The sequence below is a fragment of the Canis lupus genome, chromosome 15 (genome assembly GCF_011100685.1).
Source record: "Canis lupus familiaris isolate Mischka breed German Shepherd chromosome 15, alternate assembly UU_Cfam_GSD_1.0, whole genome shotgun sequence".
NCBI classification, from domain to species: domain Eukaryota; kingdom Metazoa; phylum Chordata; class Mammalia; order Carnivora; family Canidae; genus Canis; species Canis lupus.
This window is the reverse complement of record NC_049236.1, coordinates 23,613,942-23,629,813: the sequence shown is the minus strand read 5'-3', so window position 1 is coordinate 23,629,813 and position 15,872 is coordinate 23,613,942. Positions and strand designations below refer to the sequence as shown.

Here is a 15,872-nt window from a genome sequence, read left to right as displayed (position 1 = left end):
GTGAAGTACAGAGACTCTGAGGGATTTAGAATAGCCAAGCCATTTCCATTTCTCAGAATCCTTAACATATTAATCAGGGTTGTAAAAATGTTCATATATTTAAGTGAGTACATTTACAAAAAAACACTTCAATCTAATATCATAAATACAGTGCCTCTGTGAATAATCACATTTAGGTAACAATCAAAATTGAACTTCATGAAGGTGAAGTGTAAGGCCCAATTGGCTTCTCCACCCTTGCTCTGATAGATACTGAATGTGCCACTGAGATAAATAAAAATAGTTAAGTGTAACCAAATTGTACATTTCCACTTGTTTTTAAGGATCAGATAAACACAACTAATTTCAAATTACCAAGTCTTTAACATTACAATAACAGGCTTATAAGAAAATTATCACACTGCATAATGAAAATTGTCAATTGAATGATCACAAAAAAATATCACAGATCAAATGAAATAAAGGACATGAATGAATGGTTATTCTTCAGGCTAAGAAAACCCTTTACAGGCATACGTAAAGAAGACTTGGCAAAAGGAAGAGAGGGAAAAATCAGCAATAGCTTTTACATATATACATTCACTTCTATAGACATGTCCTGTTATCATTCCTAAAGGCAATATTGGTAGAGCACCAGAGCTGACTGATATGATATTCCTTTGATTCTGTTGTTGTTTGCTTGAGGCTTAGGAGTAGCAGCCAGGTTTTTACCTCCTTTGGCAAAAATGTAATTCTGGTTAATGAGACACACCACCGAGCCTCATAGTTTGTGTCTTTAAACTGAAAGCAAAGCCAGTCCACTGGGCTTAATTACTAACTAAACAGCAGGCCTACTATAAAGGGCATCCAAAGCCCTCATCTAAAATAAAGATAACTCAAAATATAAGGAAGAGTCTCAAGAAAAAAGGAAAATGAGAGGAAGTGAGCCATTATGAGAAGGAGGGACAGAGGAGGGGATCTCTGCCTATAAAGAGGAAAGACAAGAGATTTGCATTAAAAAAAATATGAAGAGGAAACTTGCATATCTATATCAAATGTGTTGATAAAGTAAAAGAAAGAGCATATATCTTGTTGGTTAAAGTCATTGAATCAACATTCAAATCTTGGAACCACTTATTAGCTGTGACTTGGGCTATGACCTCTCCATAGCTGAGTTTCTTCATCTGTAAAATGGGACCAGTAATAACATCTACTTCATTGCTTTGTGAGAATTAAATAAGAAGTATAGGAAAGTACTTAGCTTTGGGCCTAGCATAAATTCTTTACAAATTCATGAGTTTATATATGTGCAATTGCTACACACATACTCACAGAAATACTTTGTGTGTGTGTGTATGTGTTCCTACCTTTTCTCCAACCTCCTCATACCCAAAATCTCTTTTATTGCTGACTTTGTATTCCTTGACTTAAAAGCAATAAGCTTTTTTGAAAAACATGCTTGAGGGCATCTGAAAGAAACTCAAAATTCTTTGAAACAGTAAGAATATTAAAATCATTGAGTGCAGCAGTTCATGAACCACAGACTACTAAAACTTTACACAGGAATTTAATGTGGTAATGGGAATTGCTAGGTGGTAATCAAAATGACATAGTTTTAATGCTTTCTATTCTTATATCTTGTCATTTAAGCATTTTCTGCAGATAACCTCTCAAGAGTCCCATAAAATTACACAATTCTTTGCAGTCTTTTAATTTTCCTTCTGCAAAAAATTTTAATCTGCTAGGAACCTAAGCTGGTTCCACTATAAATAGCTGACACTTGCATAGATGTAAAATAAGGTGGTCATTAGATCAAATTTACTAGAAAAAGCACTGTAAAATGTATTCATTGTTGTCTTATATTGCTTTTTCTTCCTTCATGGATCACAAAATAATTTCTCTGTTTAGAATATTTATATTTTGCTTTCATGAATATAGTTTTATTTCCAGACTAAATGCTTTCTCTAAAGTTTTTAAAAGACAAATTTTATATGAAATTAATCATACCACTCCACAAGGCAGGAGAGCTGAGGGATCAAGCATATACTCAGAGTGTGTGTGTTCCGATCATGACCCTGATGTTTACTAGCTGGGCAAGTCGTTTTAATTCTGTTCATTGGATTCCTCTTATGTAACATAGGAATAATGCTATCCTCTAGCTCATAATGTTATCAGGAAGATTTTTTAAACTATTCATTAGTAGAGTATCAAAAATCATATGGTAAACAGTGTTTGGTACTATCATTATTATCATAATTTAAATTAATATAGACCACCACAATAGACTATGCATAGAATCTAATTCATTATCATTGCATATTATATGTGTTTCAATCTTTTAGTTTTAAACTAGTTTTTTCATAAAGACAGAAAACATCATTCTTACTCCTTTTCTTTTTTCCAAAAATGGTGACATTCAGGAAGTATTTTTAGTGGTTTATATAAATCAAGTGTTTCTTTCACGTGGCCAAAACTAGAATCATCCTTAGCACATCATCATAAGAACCAAATTCAAAATTCAGATTACCATATTCGGACGATTATAAATGAGAACGTTATCTGGTTTATGCTGTCCTAATTTCAGTGCTTCTTCTAGAAGTGGGATGTATTCTACTCTCCTTCCAGGTTCAATACCAAATGATGCTGTAACAACCACTTTAGGCTACAATGGAAAAATAGCAATCAGTGAGAAAGTTGAACAATACTAATTGAGCACAATATTTTGGGCGCAGGTTGACAATTTAACATTTTTAAAGAAATGTTTTAATGATTCTGTTCTCTATTGAATAAATGGCCTGAAGACAATAAACCCTTTGTAAATATTGTAGACCTAACCACTTCCACATAGATCTCACTTACCTGTTCCGAACTTCATGTTTAGGATGCTTCAGGCCAATGAGTAGGAGCTGTTTAAAAAAAAACTTTCCAAAGAGTTCATGAATCCAGATAGAATTGCTTTGAACCAATGACATGCAGGCCTAAGGGCCCAGCCCTTTCCGCGGCTGGTATACCAGCTGGTTGTTGCTGGAGTCATAGTGTTTCATAGGTGGGGAGGGTCAGCCTGTTGCTATCAGGAAGCTTTATTACATTTTTTTTTTAAGATTTCATTTATTTATTCATTCATGAGAGACACAGAAAGAGAGAGGCAGAGACACAGGCAGAGAGAGAAACAGGCTCCAAGCAAGGGGCCCGACGCAGGACTCGATTCCCGGGTCTCCAGGATCACATCCCGGGTTGAAGGCAGCGCTAAACCGCTGAGCCACCGGGCTGCCCTACATTTTTTATGTCAGCATCTCTGCTTAAATGTGACCGCAAAAAAGGGACCCAAATCCTGACTTTTTTATTGATTCTTTTCTCATTCTAAATACATCCATTTTTGCCAAATACTATATTTGTAATTTCATTGTATTTTTCTTAACAGGGCCCCCAAATGATTGGAGTTTCAAGCCTCACAAAGCCTGAATCTGTCACTAAGTAACACCTGGCACTTCCCTTTACCTGACAACTTGTTGGTCATTCTTCAAGATATACAGAGATGTAGCCAAAAGGGATCCCCGGAGGGAGCTGAAGTCAGGGTTAATCTCCACTGTGGCAGGCCTCAGGTGCCTAACAATAGTCAAAATGTTCCTTCTTCCCCAGACTGCACAGCAAGCTCCCCAAGGCCAAATTTGGATCCCACTTATCTCTGTGTCTTCTACACCTGGCACAGTGCTTGCCATACCATAAGCTCTCAATAAACGTTTTTGGAACTGAACCAAAATTCTCATTAATTTGCAGAAACAAATGTCTTTATCCTTCAAAGCACAATGTTTCTTCACCAAGAAATCCAAAGCAAAAGAGGTCCATAATAAATTATTCGGGAGACAGGTAATCAATCCAAGATAGTGCATCTATTCCTGAATTCTGATTTCTAGTTATAATGCATTTCATCTAGGAAAGGTTTATATTATACCAAGTATATGCATATATCATACTGTCTGCTTTTTGAATATCATTTAATATTCATGGAGCTGAGGCTCAGTTTATTACGTAGCTTGCCCCAGGTTACAAGCGGTGGAATCAGAAAGAGGGCCAGTTCTGACTGATTACAGAACCTTCTCCTCCTGCTATTATCAAGCTGCCTTTCAAAAGAAGGGGGGGGGTGCTCGCTTCGGCAAGCACATATACAGAAGAAAAGGGGGGGGGGAAGGAAAGAAAAGAAAAATAAGCCTTGTTTCCTTTTATTATATTTTTAAAGATCCAACATTTGAATAGAATTCACATTTTAATATCTATAATACGAAAATAACTCTAGACAACATTCCCTAAGATTAGAATTCAGAATAAATGAAAGTAAGTTCCATATCAAATTAAAAATATATAGAGAATATATTAAAACCTGAATAATTTAATAAAGTCAAAATTAGACTCTTTCTCTCAAAAAAGAATCCCTTCTACATTTCTATTAAGAGCCTTTTATTGGAGATTTTATTTGGTCTAGACGGACTTGTTAGGATACTGTATAGTCAGTCTTTCCATCTTCATCTGTTAAAATAAAGCTTTTTCCTGAGCCAATTTATTTGAAAATCATGACCTCAAAATCATTCCTGATTTCAAATATTAATTCTATCCAAGTATCTCAGATATACATGTATCTATATATATCTCTACCTTCTCACCTTTAACTTGACCTGCTCAATGGTCATATCCATAAGAATATACACCGATTGCCTAAACTCCTTAACAGTTTGTGTGTGTGTGTGTGTGTGTGTGTGTGTGTGTGTTCATGTGGGAAACAAAGGCAGAAGAAAAATTAGCAAATTTCTTTACTACCTACAGCCCATTGACATTTAGTCATAGGCATATTAATAAGTCCTTGAAACAGGCTGAGGGACCTTCCTCTAGAAACTCTGCTGCCTCGATGTTAATACTTTGCTAAGGCCAAAAGGCCATCTTAGCTCAACCCCCAGGATCCTGAGTCTACTTTAACATATAAAAATTCTGTTGGAAACCTTCTTTATCTCTACACCCCAAGATACATGTTGGCAATCATCCTCCAAGCATATGACCCACCAATATGCATCTAAAGGGTCTCATGACTGAGTTTTTACTAAACAGTAATAAATTATCTTTTCCTAACAATAGTTAGCCCCCTCAAGATCCTGGAAACTTTGTTTCCAAAATACCTGGAATAGGCTTCAGCTATCCCTAACCCCTTGCCAGCTTGAAAGTATATACTGGGCCACTCCTCATGACCCCAGGGCAGCTTTTTGCCCAAGAGTCCTGTCCCTGTGTGTTAATAAAACCATCTCTTTGCACCAAAAATGCCTCAAGAATTCTTTCTTGGCCATTGGCTTTGAACCCTACCATCTTTCCTACATCATGTATGATGAATGAAAACTTAGCCAGTGATATTGTCTATATTTTATAAATCTTCATTTTTACGTATCTCAATTTCCCCACATCATATAATTTCCTTAAAATGTAAAAAATACATGTAGTGCATCTCATACTGTTACCCAAATGGTGTTTAGGATTTCTATAGCTAAACTGCTGGAGTCTATAGCTTCCTCAAAGAAGCCCCCCAACTGCCCACTGGTTTGCAGGTTAGTGCTGACTACTATTTTCCCCTAGATTTACCTTCACAAGCACTAGCTCTACGTGTTTGAAAAAGAGAGGAAAAACTCTATCCAGTTAGTCCACAAACCAGCTTTCTAGTTCTAATAACTGATCTATTAGCAAATGAAGTCAGATATGCAAATATTCTCTGCCTTGCATCCAAGGGACCCTCAACACATATTAGTTCCTACATTAAGAATGTCTCATCTCGGGCTTGTGAAACTCGTAAAAGTCAACCATCTATTATTCCCATAATGACCTCCTTCCTCAATCTTCCCGCTGCTAATACTCTGTTGCACATTGTCCATTACTTCACAAAGGGACCACCTGCCAAAGGGTCTGATTCCAACCCCTTGCCTCTCTCCCGCTCCCATCATATTGCAAGACTTGCCTCCTCTGAGCATTGCTTAAAACAAGACACCCACCTGCTCAAAAACTTGCACTGGTCAAGGTCTACAGGACTCGGTTCAGACAAAAATTCCCTTTGCAAGCTCCCCACCCCTCCCTCTTCAGCCACCTCTGTCTCCTCATTGTCTTCCAAATAAAATAAATTCAATACTTATTGTCTACAGCCAGACTTCTATTCTTTTTCTCTCCTTTTGGATCCTCACGATATCAATCATTCAACAAGCTGAATCTTAAGCCAAGATCTAACTTAAATCTCAACTCAGGGAAGTCTTCTTCGGCCATCCCAACTAAAAGAAATCACTCCTTTTTCTAACTCAGGGGTTTGTGGACGATGGCTGAGAGCCAAACCCTGCCCACAGCATCTTTCTATCGAGTTTTATTGGGACATTGTCATATCTTCCGCTTATGCAGGGTGTAAGGCTGCTTGTGTGCTGTAACAGCACAGCTGAGGAGTTGCTATAACCATCTGTAATCCACAATGTCTAAAATATTTACTAGATTGGTAACTTACCAGAAAAAAGTTGGCTGATTCCTACTCTAAATTCATAGATGATAGCTAACCTTTTTAAAATAAGTAAGTACTATATCCTGAGCACTGTGTTAAATATTTTCTTTTTTTTAATATTTTCAATTCAATATTTCAATGAGGTTTTCACAGCAGCCTTATCAAGTTTGTTATTCTAGCACCCCCATTTAACCATGTAACTCTACTCTTCCCTGGTATCCCTCTTAACCATTGTGCTTATACCACCATTCCTGGAAGTATGTACATTATAAAACTACTATGTGTCCTATCCATTTAATAAGTATCACTCACTATCCAGTTCAAGGGATAGTACCTGGCATACAGGAGGAAATTAGTAAGTACGTGTTAATGAATACATTGGTTATTCATTATTTTCCTTGTATGTCTTATATACCCAAATATGGCAAGCTAACTTGAATGGTATGCACCTAATCTTATATTTTATATTCTTTTTCTTAAAGATTTTATTTATTTACTCATGAGAGACACAGAGATAGAGAGGCAGAGACACAGGCAGAGGGAGAAGCAGACTCCCTGCAGGGAGCCTGATGTGGGACTCGATCCCAGGACCCAGGGATCACGCCCTGAGTCAAAGGCAGACACTCAACCACTGAGCCACTCAGGCGTTCCTATATTTTACATGCTTTACGGCACCTAGCAAGATGTTTTTCATATTAGACTAACCCCAAAGTAAAATTTTGGTTAATATATGTATGCCAAAGAAAACACAAATTTTGTTTTCCATTTGAAAGGAGGATCTCATAAGTACAAATCACTCTTAGATGGTCCATTCACAGATAAATGTGGCTGTCCTCTATGTAGCTACTACTTGATTTCTCCAAATAAACCACTTACCTTTGCATGATCAATACGACTACTTAGTTCTTTGGATGCAAATCCCCCAAATATGAGACTGTGGATGGCTCCTATCCTTGCACATGCCAGCATGGTATACATCGCCTGTGGGATCATGGGCATGTAGATAACCACAGTGTCACCTTTCTTGACACCATGTTTGACCAAAACACCAGCCAGCTTAGAGACCTGTAACAAAATCATTACATCAGCCAAGTGTTTTCTGTGTTATTTCACTCAACTTGTAAATTAAGACAGTAACACAGGAAGATGGTCACCCTCTTGGTAGCGGTTTAAAGAAGGCTGAGATAGACATATTTGGTGATGATGGAAGCTTAGTCACAGTAATAACAGACACCTGTATTACAATATTTGGCTATAAACCAACTTACTATTATTATGCCGTATAAACTCTGTGGCTTAAATTTGCTTAATTATTCATTCAGCAACATATTTACTGAGCAACTGTGATATGCCAGACATTGTGTTTCAAGTTGAGAACAAAACAATGAGAAACAAACACAAGCTTTTATTCTAAAGGGCAAATCTGTCGAGTGAACAGAAAAGTAACGTAATGGAAATTTTGATATACATTGGGTTAACTGTTAAAAGAGGTAAGTATGTGTAAGGAAAGAAACCATATCATACATTTAGAAGGTAAATAGGATGGATTCTGTTATTATTATAACTATTTAAATAAACATAACTGAGATTCAGATATAACAAATAGTTAAACCTGGACCAGAGAGGTAATATATGATGCAGCCACATTACCATCGCAAGTCTTTCAAACTCATATTCTTTGTCCTTTCTACTGCCTGAAACCAATTACCTTTTCTTTACAGTTTTTTTTCCTACTAATTACCTATACAAAGTGACTGCCCTCTATATTGAGATCAAACATACAAAGTTCTTTTACCTTCAATATATGTTTTGGGGACCAAAACTGTGTAAAATATGCTCAGGCCTAAGTGAATAAGAGAGTCAACATTCTTTTTTTTTTTTTTTTTTGAAGATTTTATTTATTTATTCATGAGAGAGAGAGAGAGAGAGAGAGAAGCAGAGACACAGGCAGAGGGAGAAGCAGGCTCCATGCAGGGAGCCCGATGCGGGATTCGATCCCAGGACCCCAGGATCACTCCCTGATCTGAAGGCAGACGCTCAACCTCTGAGCCACCCTGGTATCCCTCAATAATCTTTCATTTAACAAATGTATATTGGGTGCCTGTTATATGGAAGACACTGTTTTCTGATACATCTGTAAACAAAACAAGATCCCTATCCTCAGAGAACTTATGTTTCAGAAGAGTAAACCCTTACAGTAAACATGAGTAAGTTACGTACCATGTTAAAAGGTAATCAGTACTATGGGTGGGGGAGGTGGAGTAGAACAAAATAGAGCGACTGAGAATGCAGGGGATATAATTCTCAAGGGGACAGCGAGGGTAGACCTCCCTAAAAAGGACACAAACAAGTTAAGAATAAGTTGGATATCCCTAAGCAGAGAGAAGACTAGTACAAAGGCCCAAGGGGATTATTTGTGATGTGACGGAGTAACAGCAAGGAGACCAGGGTGGAACAGAAAGAACAAGTGAGGAATGGTCGTAGATCAGGTCAGAGAGCTAAAGAAAGGGCCTGTAGGGGTCCAATGGGCAATGGGAAGGACTATGGCTTGCCTTTGGATGGGAGTGCTCAAGATACTGAACAGAGGAGGCCTGAGCCAAGGAATTGGGCCACAGTGCTATTTATATCCTTTGATTTCATCCTGCCTCTCCTACTTGTTCAGCAAGTTCAAAGGATTTGGAATCCTGATCATTCTTGCTTTTTCTGTTTATTCACTTCCCCTCTGCAGAGGGGGAGAGATGTGGTCAAAGTTAAGGACTCTGGTGAAAGAAAGTAACAAACAACTCTCTTAGTGTTTTGTTCTCCCCATTTGCACGCTAGAATTTAGTGCTATTTTTTAAGAACTCAAAGCTACCCAGCAAAAAGTTATGAGAAAGATATACCACAGGGATATAAATCATGAACTTAAATTCTATATGGAGCTCAAGATCAAGAAAAACACTGGAAAATTATATCGACACCCTCAGGGTGCAATCCCCATAGAAATGGGATACTGGGTATCCCATTTAAGGTACAGCACTAGGAGAGACCATTGTGAAGAGTTTGTCCTATTTACAACTATAACTTCAGTATCTTGAATAGCGTCTATTGTTGAATAAAAATGATCTTCAACCAAGACCCAATCTGGCAGTGACTCAGTAACTGTGTATTCCAACCTCACTTCACAATGTTGCTGTAAGATGCCCCAAACCTCTGTCCTCTGAAAGAAATGAAATCAATGAATTTAAGAACTTTTTTGAAAAAAAAAAAAAAAAAACTCAAAATGACCAAATGTGACCCCACAATGTATTTAAGTTGGAGTTAAGTCACATCTTTAAAAAAAAAAAAAAAAAAAAAAAAAAGGGACACCTGAGTGGCTCAGTGATTGAGTCTACCTTTGGCTCAGGGCATGATCCCAGTTCGGGGATCGAGTCCCACATCTGGCTCCCCATGGGGAGCCTGCTTCTCCCTCTTCCTGTGCCTCTGCCTCTCTCTGTGTCTCTCATGAATAAATAAAATCTTAAAAAGATAATACAAATAAAAATTTGTAAAAAGAGCCAACATATTTAAATGAGGAGGTTTCATATACAAACCCAGATTTCTAAATTCTCCTGAAAACTTGTAAAGTCTAGCAACACTGGGCTTCTGTTCCTGAATGATACCAAGCACCTGAAACTGATGATAAGCTACTACGTTGAACTCACCATTCCTTGGCGCCATTAATCACAGAGCATGAATTTTACTTCCCATCCTGAGTTTGAAATATATTCTTTTAAATCTTATTTTATGTTATATGCTTACACCATAGTTCTATAACCATAAAGGTGTGATATATACGGATAATGAATTTTTCCCCCCACCCACTTCTCATTATCTGCTTGGTCAGGCATCTGAATTGTGAAACACTTCCCTGAAGACAACTTTCAGCAAATTAGGCTGCAGCAGAGCTGTATCAGCGCTAGATGGCGTCCCTCTGGCCTTGTTAACCTTGCTTCCTGCACCCACTCAATGTTTTGATACGGTGCTAACCACATCAGAGTTGATCTAGAGAAAAGTTATACATTATCAATAGCTAGAATTTCTTTTTCAGTAGTGTCCAGGGCTAAATGCAGACATTTCATATATGTATATATGTAGATTGTATACCTTTATGGAATTATATGTATGTATGCGTGTATATATATGAATAAAAACACATGGGAAAACATTTCTGGTGAGACTTCTAAAAAATAGGCATATGAAAAGCAAATGCTAGCTCATAGCAAGAAAAATAAATGGACATTGGTTTAAAATGCAAATGTGAGGGACGCCTGGGTGGCTCAGCGGTTGAGCATCTGCCTTTGGCTCAGGTCATGATCCCAAGATCCGGAATCGAGTCCCACATGGAGTTTCCTGCAGGGAGCCTGTTTCTTCCTCTGCCTATGTCTCTGCCTCTCTCTCTTCGTGTCTCTCGTGAATAAATAAATAAATCTTTAAAAAAACAATGAAAATGTGAAATAAAAAAATGTTTCATACTAACATTGTACCTAGAGAGAGTAAATATGGGAGTCTTAGAACAGAATGCAGAAGTCTTGTTTCCTACACAGATAAAATCATTTTGAAAATAAGTGTAAGCAACAGCAAACAATACGAGGAAAAACCCCAGTCACCTGAGAGTCTGTAATCCCTCAAAGAAAGTGCTATGAAACTTCAACACAAAGGGCAATTTGATTATTGCTATTTCAGGGCTCATCTTGTTTTACTGACTTTCAGAAGGAAAATTATCAAGGAGAAGGAAATTCGATATTATTTTTGTCCAATGTTAATATTCTCATCCTACCATAGATATCAGAATGCAAATTTATCATTTCTATTGCTATCCAAAGGGAAAACATTTAACATATATCTTGTATATATAGTTTTTCAATAAAGGAAAAGTTGAATCATGTGTCTTTCACCCAATCCATATTCATTTTTGCATCTTAAAATTGTGTTTTAATTTATCAACAATTTAATCTTTTTATATCACTCACATACCACCAAATTTAGTTTTCAGTCTGATGGCAAGGACGGTACACATGCTATGCAATCATGGTCAGGCCACACCCCTCTCTAGCATGAGGGTAACTGAACTAAGAAGGAAACCTGAAGAAACAAAATGAATGTACATATACATTTAGACACAGCACTATTTGTTTCTTCCCACAAGAGACTATATGAATTAATCATTATTTTGGTACTAATTTAAAGACATTCAACTATATCAGTATCCTGTCATTGATTCAACTTATACAGTATCTACTATACGTAACTATACGGAAGTCAAGGTTGCAGATGCAAACATAGGAAGACATAGTCCTTAAAGCAAAGAAATGCAGAGTCCAGGGAAAAAGAACATAAATAAATAGTAATGACAAAATAAGAAAATGTAACAACAGATATTTATGTTACGTGAAATGGTATACACATATAGCTGGTTTACATAGAACACATGTGCTTATTTTGGATACAAGCGAGAACTTTAAATTTTAAAATTATAAAATGAAAACATTAGTATAAACAACAAAAATGAATTTAACAAATTTCATATGTATTCATTCTGCAAAATCTTCATTCAAAAGAAGTCTGTGGGTTAGTATAACTTCATGATCCAATGCCCATGACACAAATATAAACATTGGGCGAAATTGACCAAAGACTATGTCCTGTAGAGTAAATTAGCACTTGCTTTACAAACAGCAAGCGTGCCCATCTACAGAAAATCATCTTTGTATGAGAAAGATAGTATTGGTGTCCAAATTATAGTAAAAAGATAATAATTATGGGCAATTTCAGGGCCATGTCAAAGAAAATTATATGAATGAGAAGACAAGAGGAAGTATATTTTTAAGCTGCAATGATGTCACACTGCAAACACTGGTCTAATCAATCACAGAAAACTTAACTAATTTAAAAATCAATTATAATATCTGAGGAAGCAGTCTTTTTTTCCTAGGATTCTACTTGAAGAATATTCAGAAACCTTCCACGGTGTGCTACATAAAAACATCTTGAAAGATGGGGAGTAACCAGGGAACTTACAGGTGGCTGCTCTATAAAAGGTTGAATCAGACTTTCTAAAAATCTCGTAAGTAGAGCCAGAGATCCTACATAAAGATATAAATGTGGACTAGCTTCCACAAGGTACAAGGTGTTGGCATCCTTTACCTGCGCACATGCAAGCACATGTTGCTATTATTAAGGAGATTTAAGCTAAATGGTGCCTATTTATTTCTTTTCTGGACCATCTGTCATCTCTTGGTTTCCAATCTTGCCCACTAAAAGTTTCTTCTTCAGAGAAACCAAAGTGATGGAGCTTCCCATCATACTTAGAATAAAATATAGTCTTGGGGCGCCCAGGTTGGTTCAACGTCTGCCTTCAGCTCAGGTTGTGATCTCAGGTTCCTGGGATCAAGCCCCATGTAGGGGAACCTGCTTTTCCCTCTCCCTCTGCCCCTCCTCCTGCTTATGTTTTCTCTCTCTCTCTCTCTCTCTCTCCAATAAATAAATAAGTCTATTAGAAAATATATAGTCCTCAGGATGTTGTACAAGGTCCTATGGGATGTCTCCTGGATATTCCCCAACCTCACCTTCTTCCACTTTCTTCTCATTGCTGGCCTCCTGGCGCCCTCTGATGGCCCACATTTGTTCTTATTCCAGGGCCTCTGCCTGACTTGATTTTCACTCAAATGGGCACATGGTTCTTTCATCTGTATTTGGGTCTGTGTCACTGGGTCATTTTCTTGGTGACAAGTAGTTTTCTCTGACAGACATATCTAAAATGGCAGCCCAGGTCAGTCTATAGAGTTATATTGTTCTTCACCTGTATTGTATAATTTTTCACTTATGTTGTATTATCTTTTTATTCATAATGTATCTCCCTAACTAGAATGCAATATTCCCGTAAGGAAAGATTATATCAATCACTACTGTAGTCTATAATATCCACAGTAGTGCCAGATATATATCAGGCATCCCAAAGTATGTTTTATAAATAAATAAATAGATTCCATCATCATTCTAGTCCAGAAAAATGAATTCAAAACAGATGGTCCAGGGGCAGCCCAGGTGGCTCACCAGTTTAGCGCCACCTTCGGCCCAGGGCGTGATCGTGGAGACCCGGAATCGAGTCCCACACCAGGCTCCCTGCATGGAGCCTGCTTCTCCCTCTGCCTGTGTCTCTGCCTTTCTCTCTGTGTCTCTCATGAAAAAATAAATAAAATCTTAAAAAAAAAAAAAAAAAAAAGATGGTCTATTGATGCTGTTAACCTTCTAAGAGGTCAGGGGGTTACACCTTGAAGAAAAGATGAATTATCCACTAAGAACCTATCAACTAATGATAAAAATAAATTAATTAAGCAAATCTAAGAATCAAAGCCATGGACCAGAATTTCAGGTTTCCAAGAAAGCCAAGTAGGTGAGGCAGGATATAAACCTTCACAGTCAGGCAATGCATTAAAACAAGATTCTCACTGTATTCAAAAATAAAATTTCCCTGAGTGGTGCAGTCGCTTAAGCGTCTGACTCTTGGTTTCAGCTCTAGTAGTGATCTCAGGGTGCTGAGACCTAACCCTGTGTCAGGCTCCATGCTCAGAGGGGAGTCTGCTTAAGACTCTTTCTGCCCTTCCCCCCTGCTCTTTCTCTCTTTCTCTAAAATAAATAAATAAATCTTTAATAAATAAATAATAAAAGGTTCCCGATGTAAAAAGAAAAGCACAACATAGAGCGGACAAGTGATATTCTTGGAAATAATTATTTCTCTCAGACAAGGATTAGATTTTCTTTTACTTTCTAATGGATGAGTAGCTGTTCTTTTTCATGAATCCATTCAGTATATAATATGAGCTTATGCTATAAGGCCTGTATTAGATACTATGTTGGCAAAAAAATCCAAATATTTAAATAAAATATCACCTTTATCCTCAAGGAATATTACTCTGGTCAAGAAATACACTAATAAATAGATATATTAATAAATAATGCAAAAAGCAAAAATAAACCTGGGTACAGAGACAGTGTCCTGGACTTCAAATCATGGAGAAATAGCTTCTGGCATAGAGGGAAGTGAAAAGAAGTGAGTTTATACTTCAAACAACCTGAAAAAATCAGGCTCAGGATTGTTGTTATTGAGAGTTGATGCTTAGACATTTTGAATGACTCTAAACATTGAGAAAAGGATATAAGGAAACACGAAAATGTTATTTTTCTCATTTAGTTTATTCCTTCCTATAATATCTATTAAATTGGTCTGATACTTGTTTTCTTTATAGGCGGTATTCTCAGAATCTAATCTAACTTACTTTTTATTAAGATGAGAAGTTATTCAAAACAGAGTTCTAGCTACAATTCTGGTAAAAATTTAAATCAGTAGTTGGTGCCTACTTACCTACAATTTAAAATGAAGTACAAATATGTCTGCTAAAACATATTTTACCACATGGCATTATACAAAAGAGTTCATAAAAATAATAAGGCTTATGGGAAACGAAGGTTGAGCTAGACTCAAAAATCAACATAACTAGAGCTCTTTAACATTAGTACTATCACAGCATCCTGTTCGATGGATCATTTACAGCCCTAAACATGAGACTGACTCAATGCTTCCCATTTTAAGATATTCTACTGGAGGGCATCTGCTTCTAAATTTCCTTGCAAAGAAGGACTAGTTAAAACAGCAGTGTAGATTGTGTAGCAGCATCATTAATTGTTTTTAAAATGGAGAGTATCTTAGCTTTGGATCCTTAAAACCACTTAACTCATCAAAACTTGCCCTAAAGGATCTTCATCATTTTTTTTTTCTTAAGGTTTTCAGATACGGATAAGGTGGTCTCTTTAAGTTGTGAGAAAGTCTCTCCTTGACTTCCTAACCAGGTAATAATCCAACAGGAGAATGAATGGGCAAAAGATTTGAGTGGACACTTTAGAAAAGTGAAACAAATGGCCAATAAGCACAGGAAAAAGGAGCTCAATTTCAGGAGTCATTAGGGAAAAGCAAATTCAAACCACAATGCAATAACCCCACACATTCACCTAAAAGGCCCAAAGTAAAGACGACTTGGGATTCTCAATACCAACTGTTGACAACTGGCCCTCTCATATACTGCAAATGGGAATACGAATAGATACAACCAGTTTGGAAAACTTAAATGAAAGAGCCTCATGCACAAAAAGTTGAATAAAAAAGTCAGACTCAAACGAGTACATTCTATTATTCAATTTATACAAAGTTCAAAAGCAAGTAAATGTCATCATGGATGGTGTGGGGATGTCTGAACAATAACCCCATAAAGAAATGACTAAAATGAAGCATAATACGTGCTTCTGGGGCCTGGAATATTTGGTCTCCTGATCCAGTTACGTGGGCATGTTCTGTTTGTGAAGAATC

General features: G+C 37.0%; 1 protein-coding gene and 1 long non-coding RNA gene across 3 annotated transcripts in view; one reads left to right on the top strand and one right to left on the bottom strand.

The window, feature by feature from the left end:
- Positions 1-3,713, top strand: part of LOC119869337 — a 29,479-nt gene extending 25,766 nt beyond the window's left edge. The window contains exon 4 of the long non-coding RNA XR_005370410.1: positions 3,401-3,713. This is a non-coding gene — a long non-coding RNA (uncharacterized LOC119869337). The remainder of the gene's footprint in view (positions 1-3,400) is intronic.
- The window catches only part of ACSS3 (acyl-CoA synthetase short chain family member 3), a 142,482-nt gene that overhangs the window by 89,284 nt on the left and 37,326 nt on the right, over positions 1-15,872 (bottom strand). For both annotated transcript variants that reach the window (XM_038558560.1, XM_038558561.1), the window contains 2 exons: positions 7,367-7,555; positions 2,507-2,641 (listed from right to left, as the gene is read on the bottom strand). In XM_038558560.1, the coding sequence (XP_038414488.1) occupies positions 2,507-2,641; positions 7,367-7,555 (324 nt within the window). The remainder of the gene's footprint in view (positions 1-2,506; positions 2,642-7,366; positions 7,556-15,872) is intronic.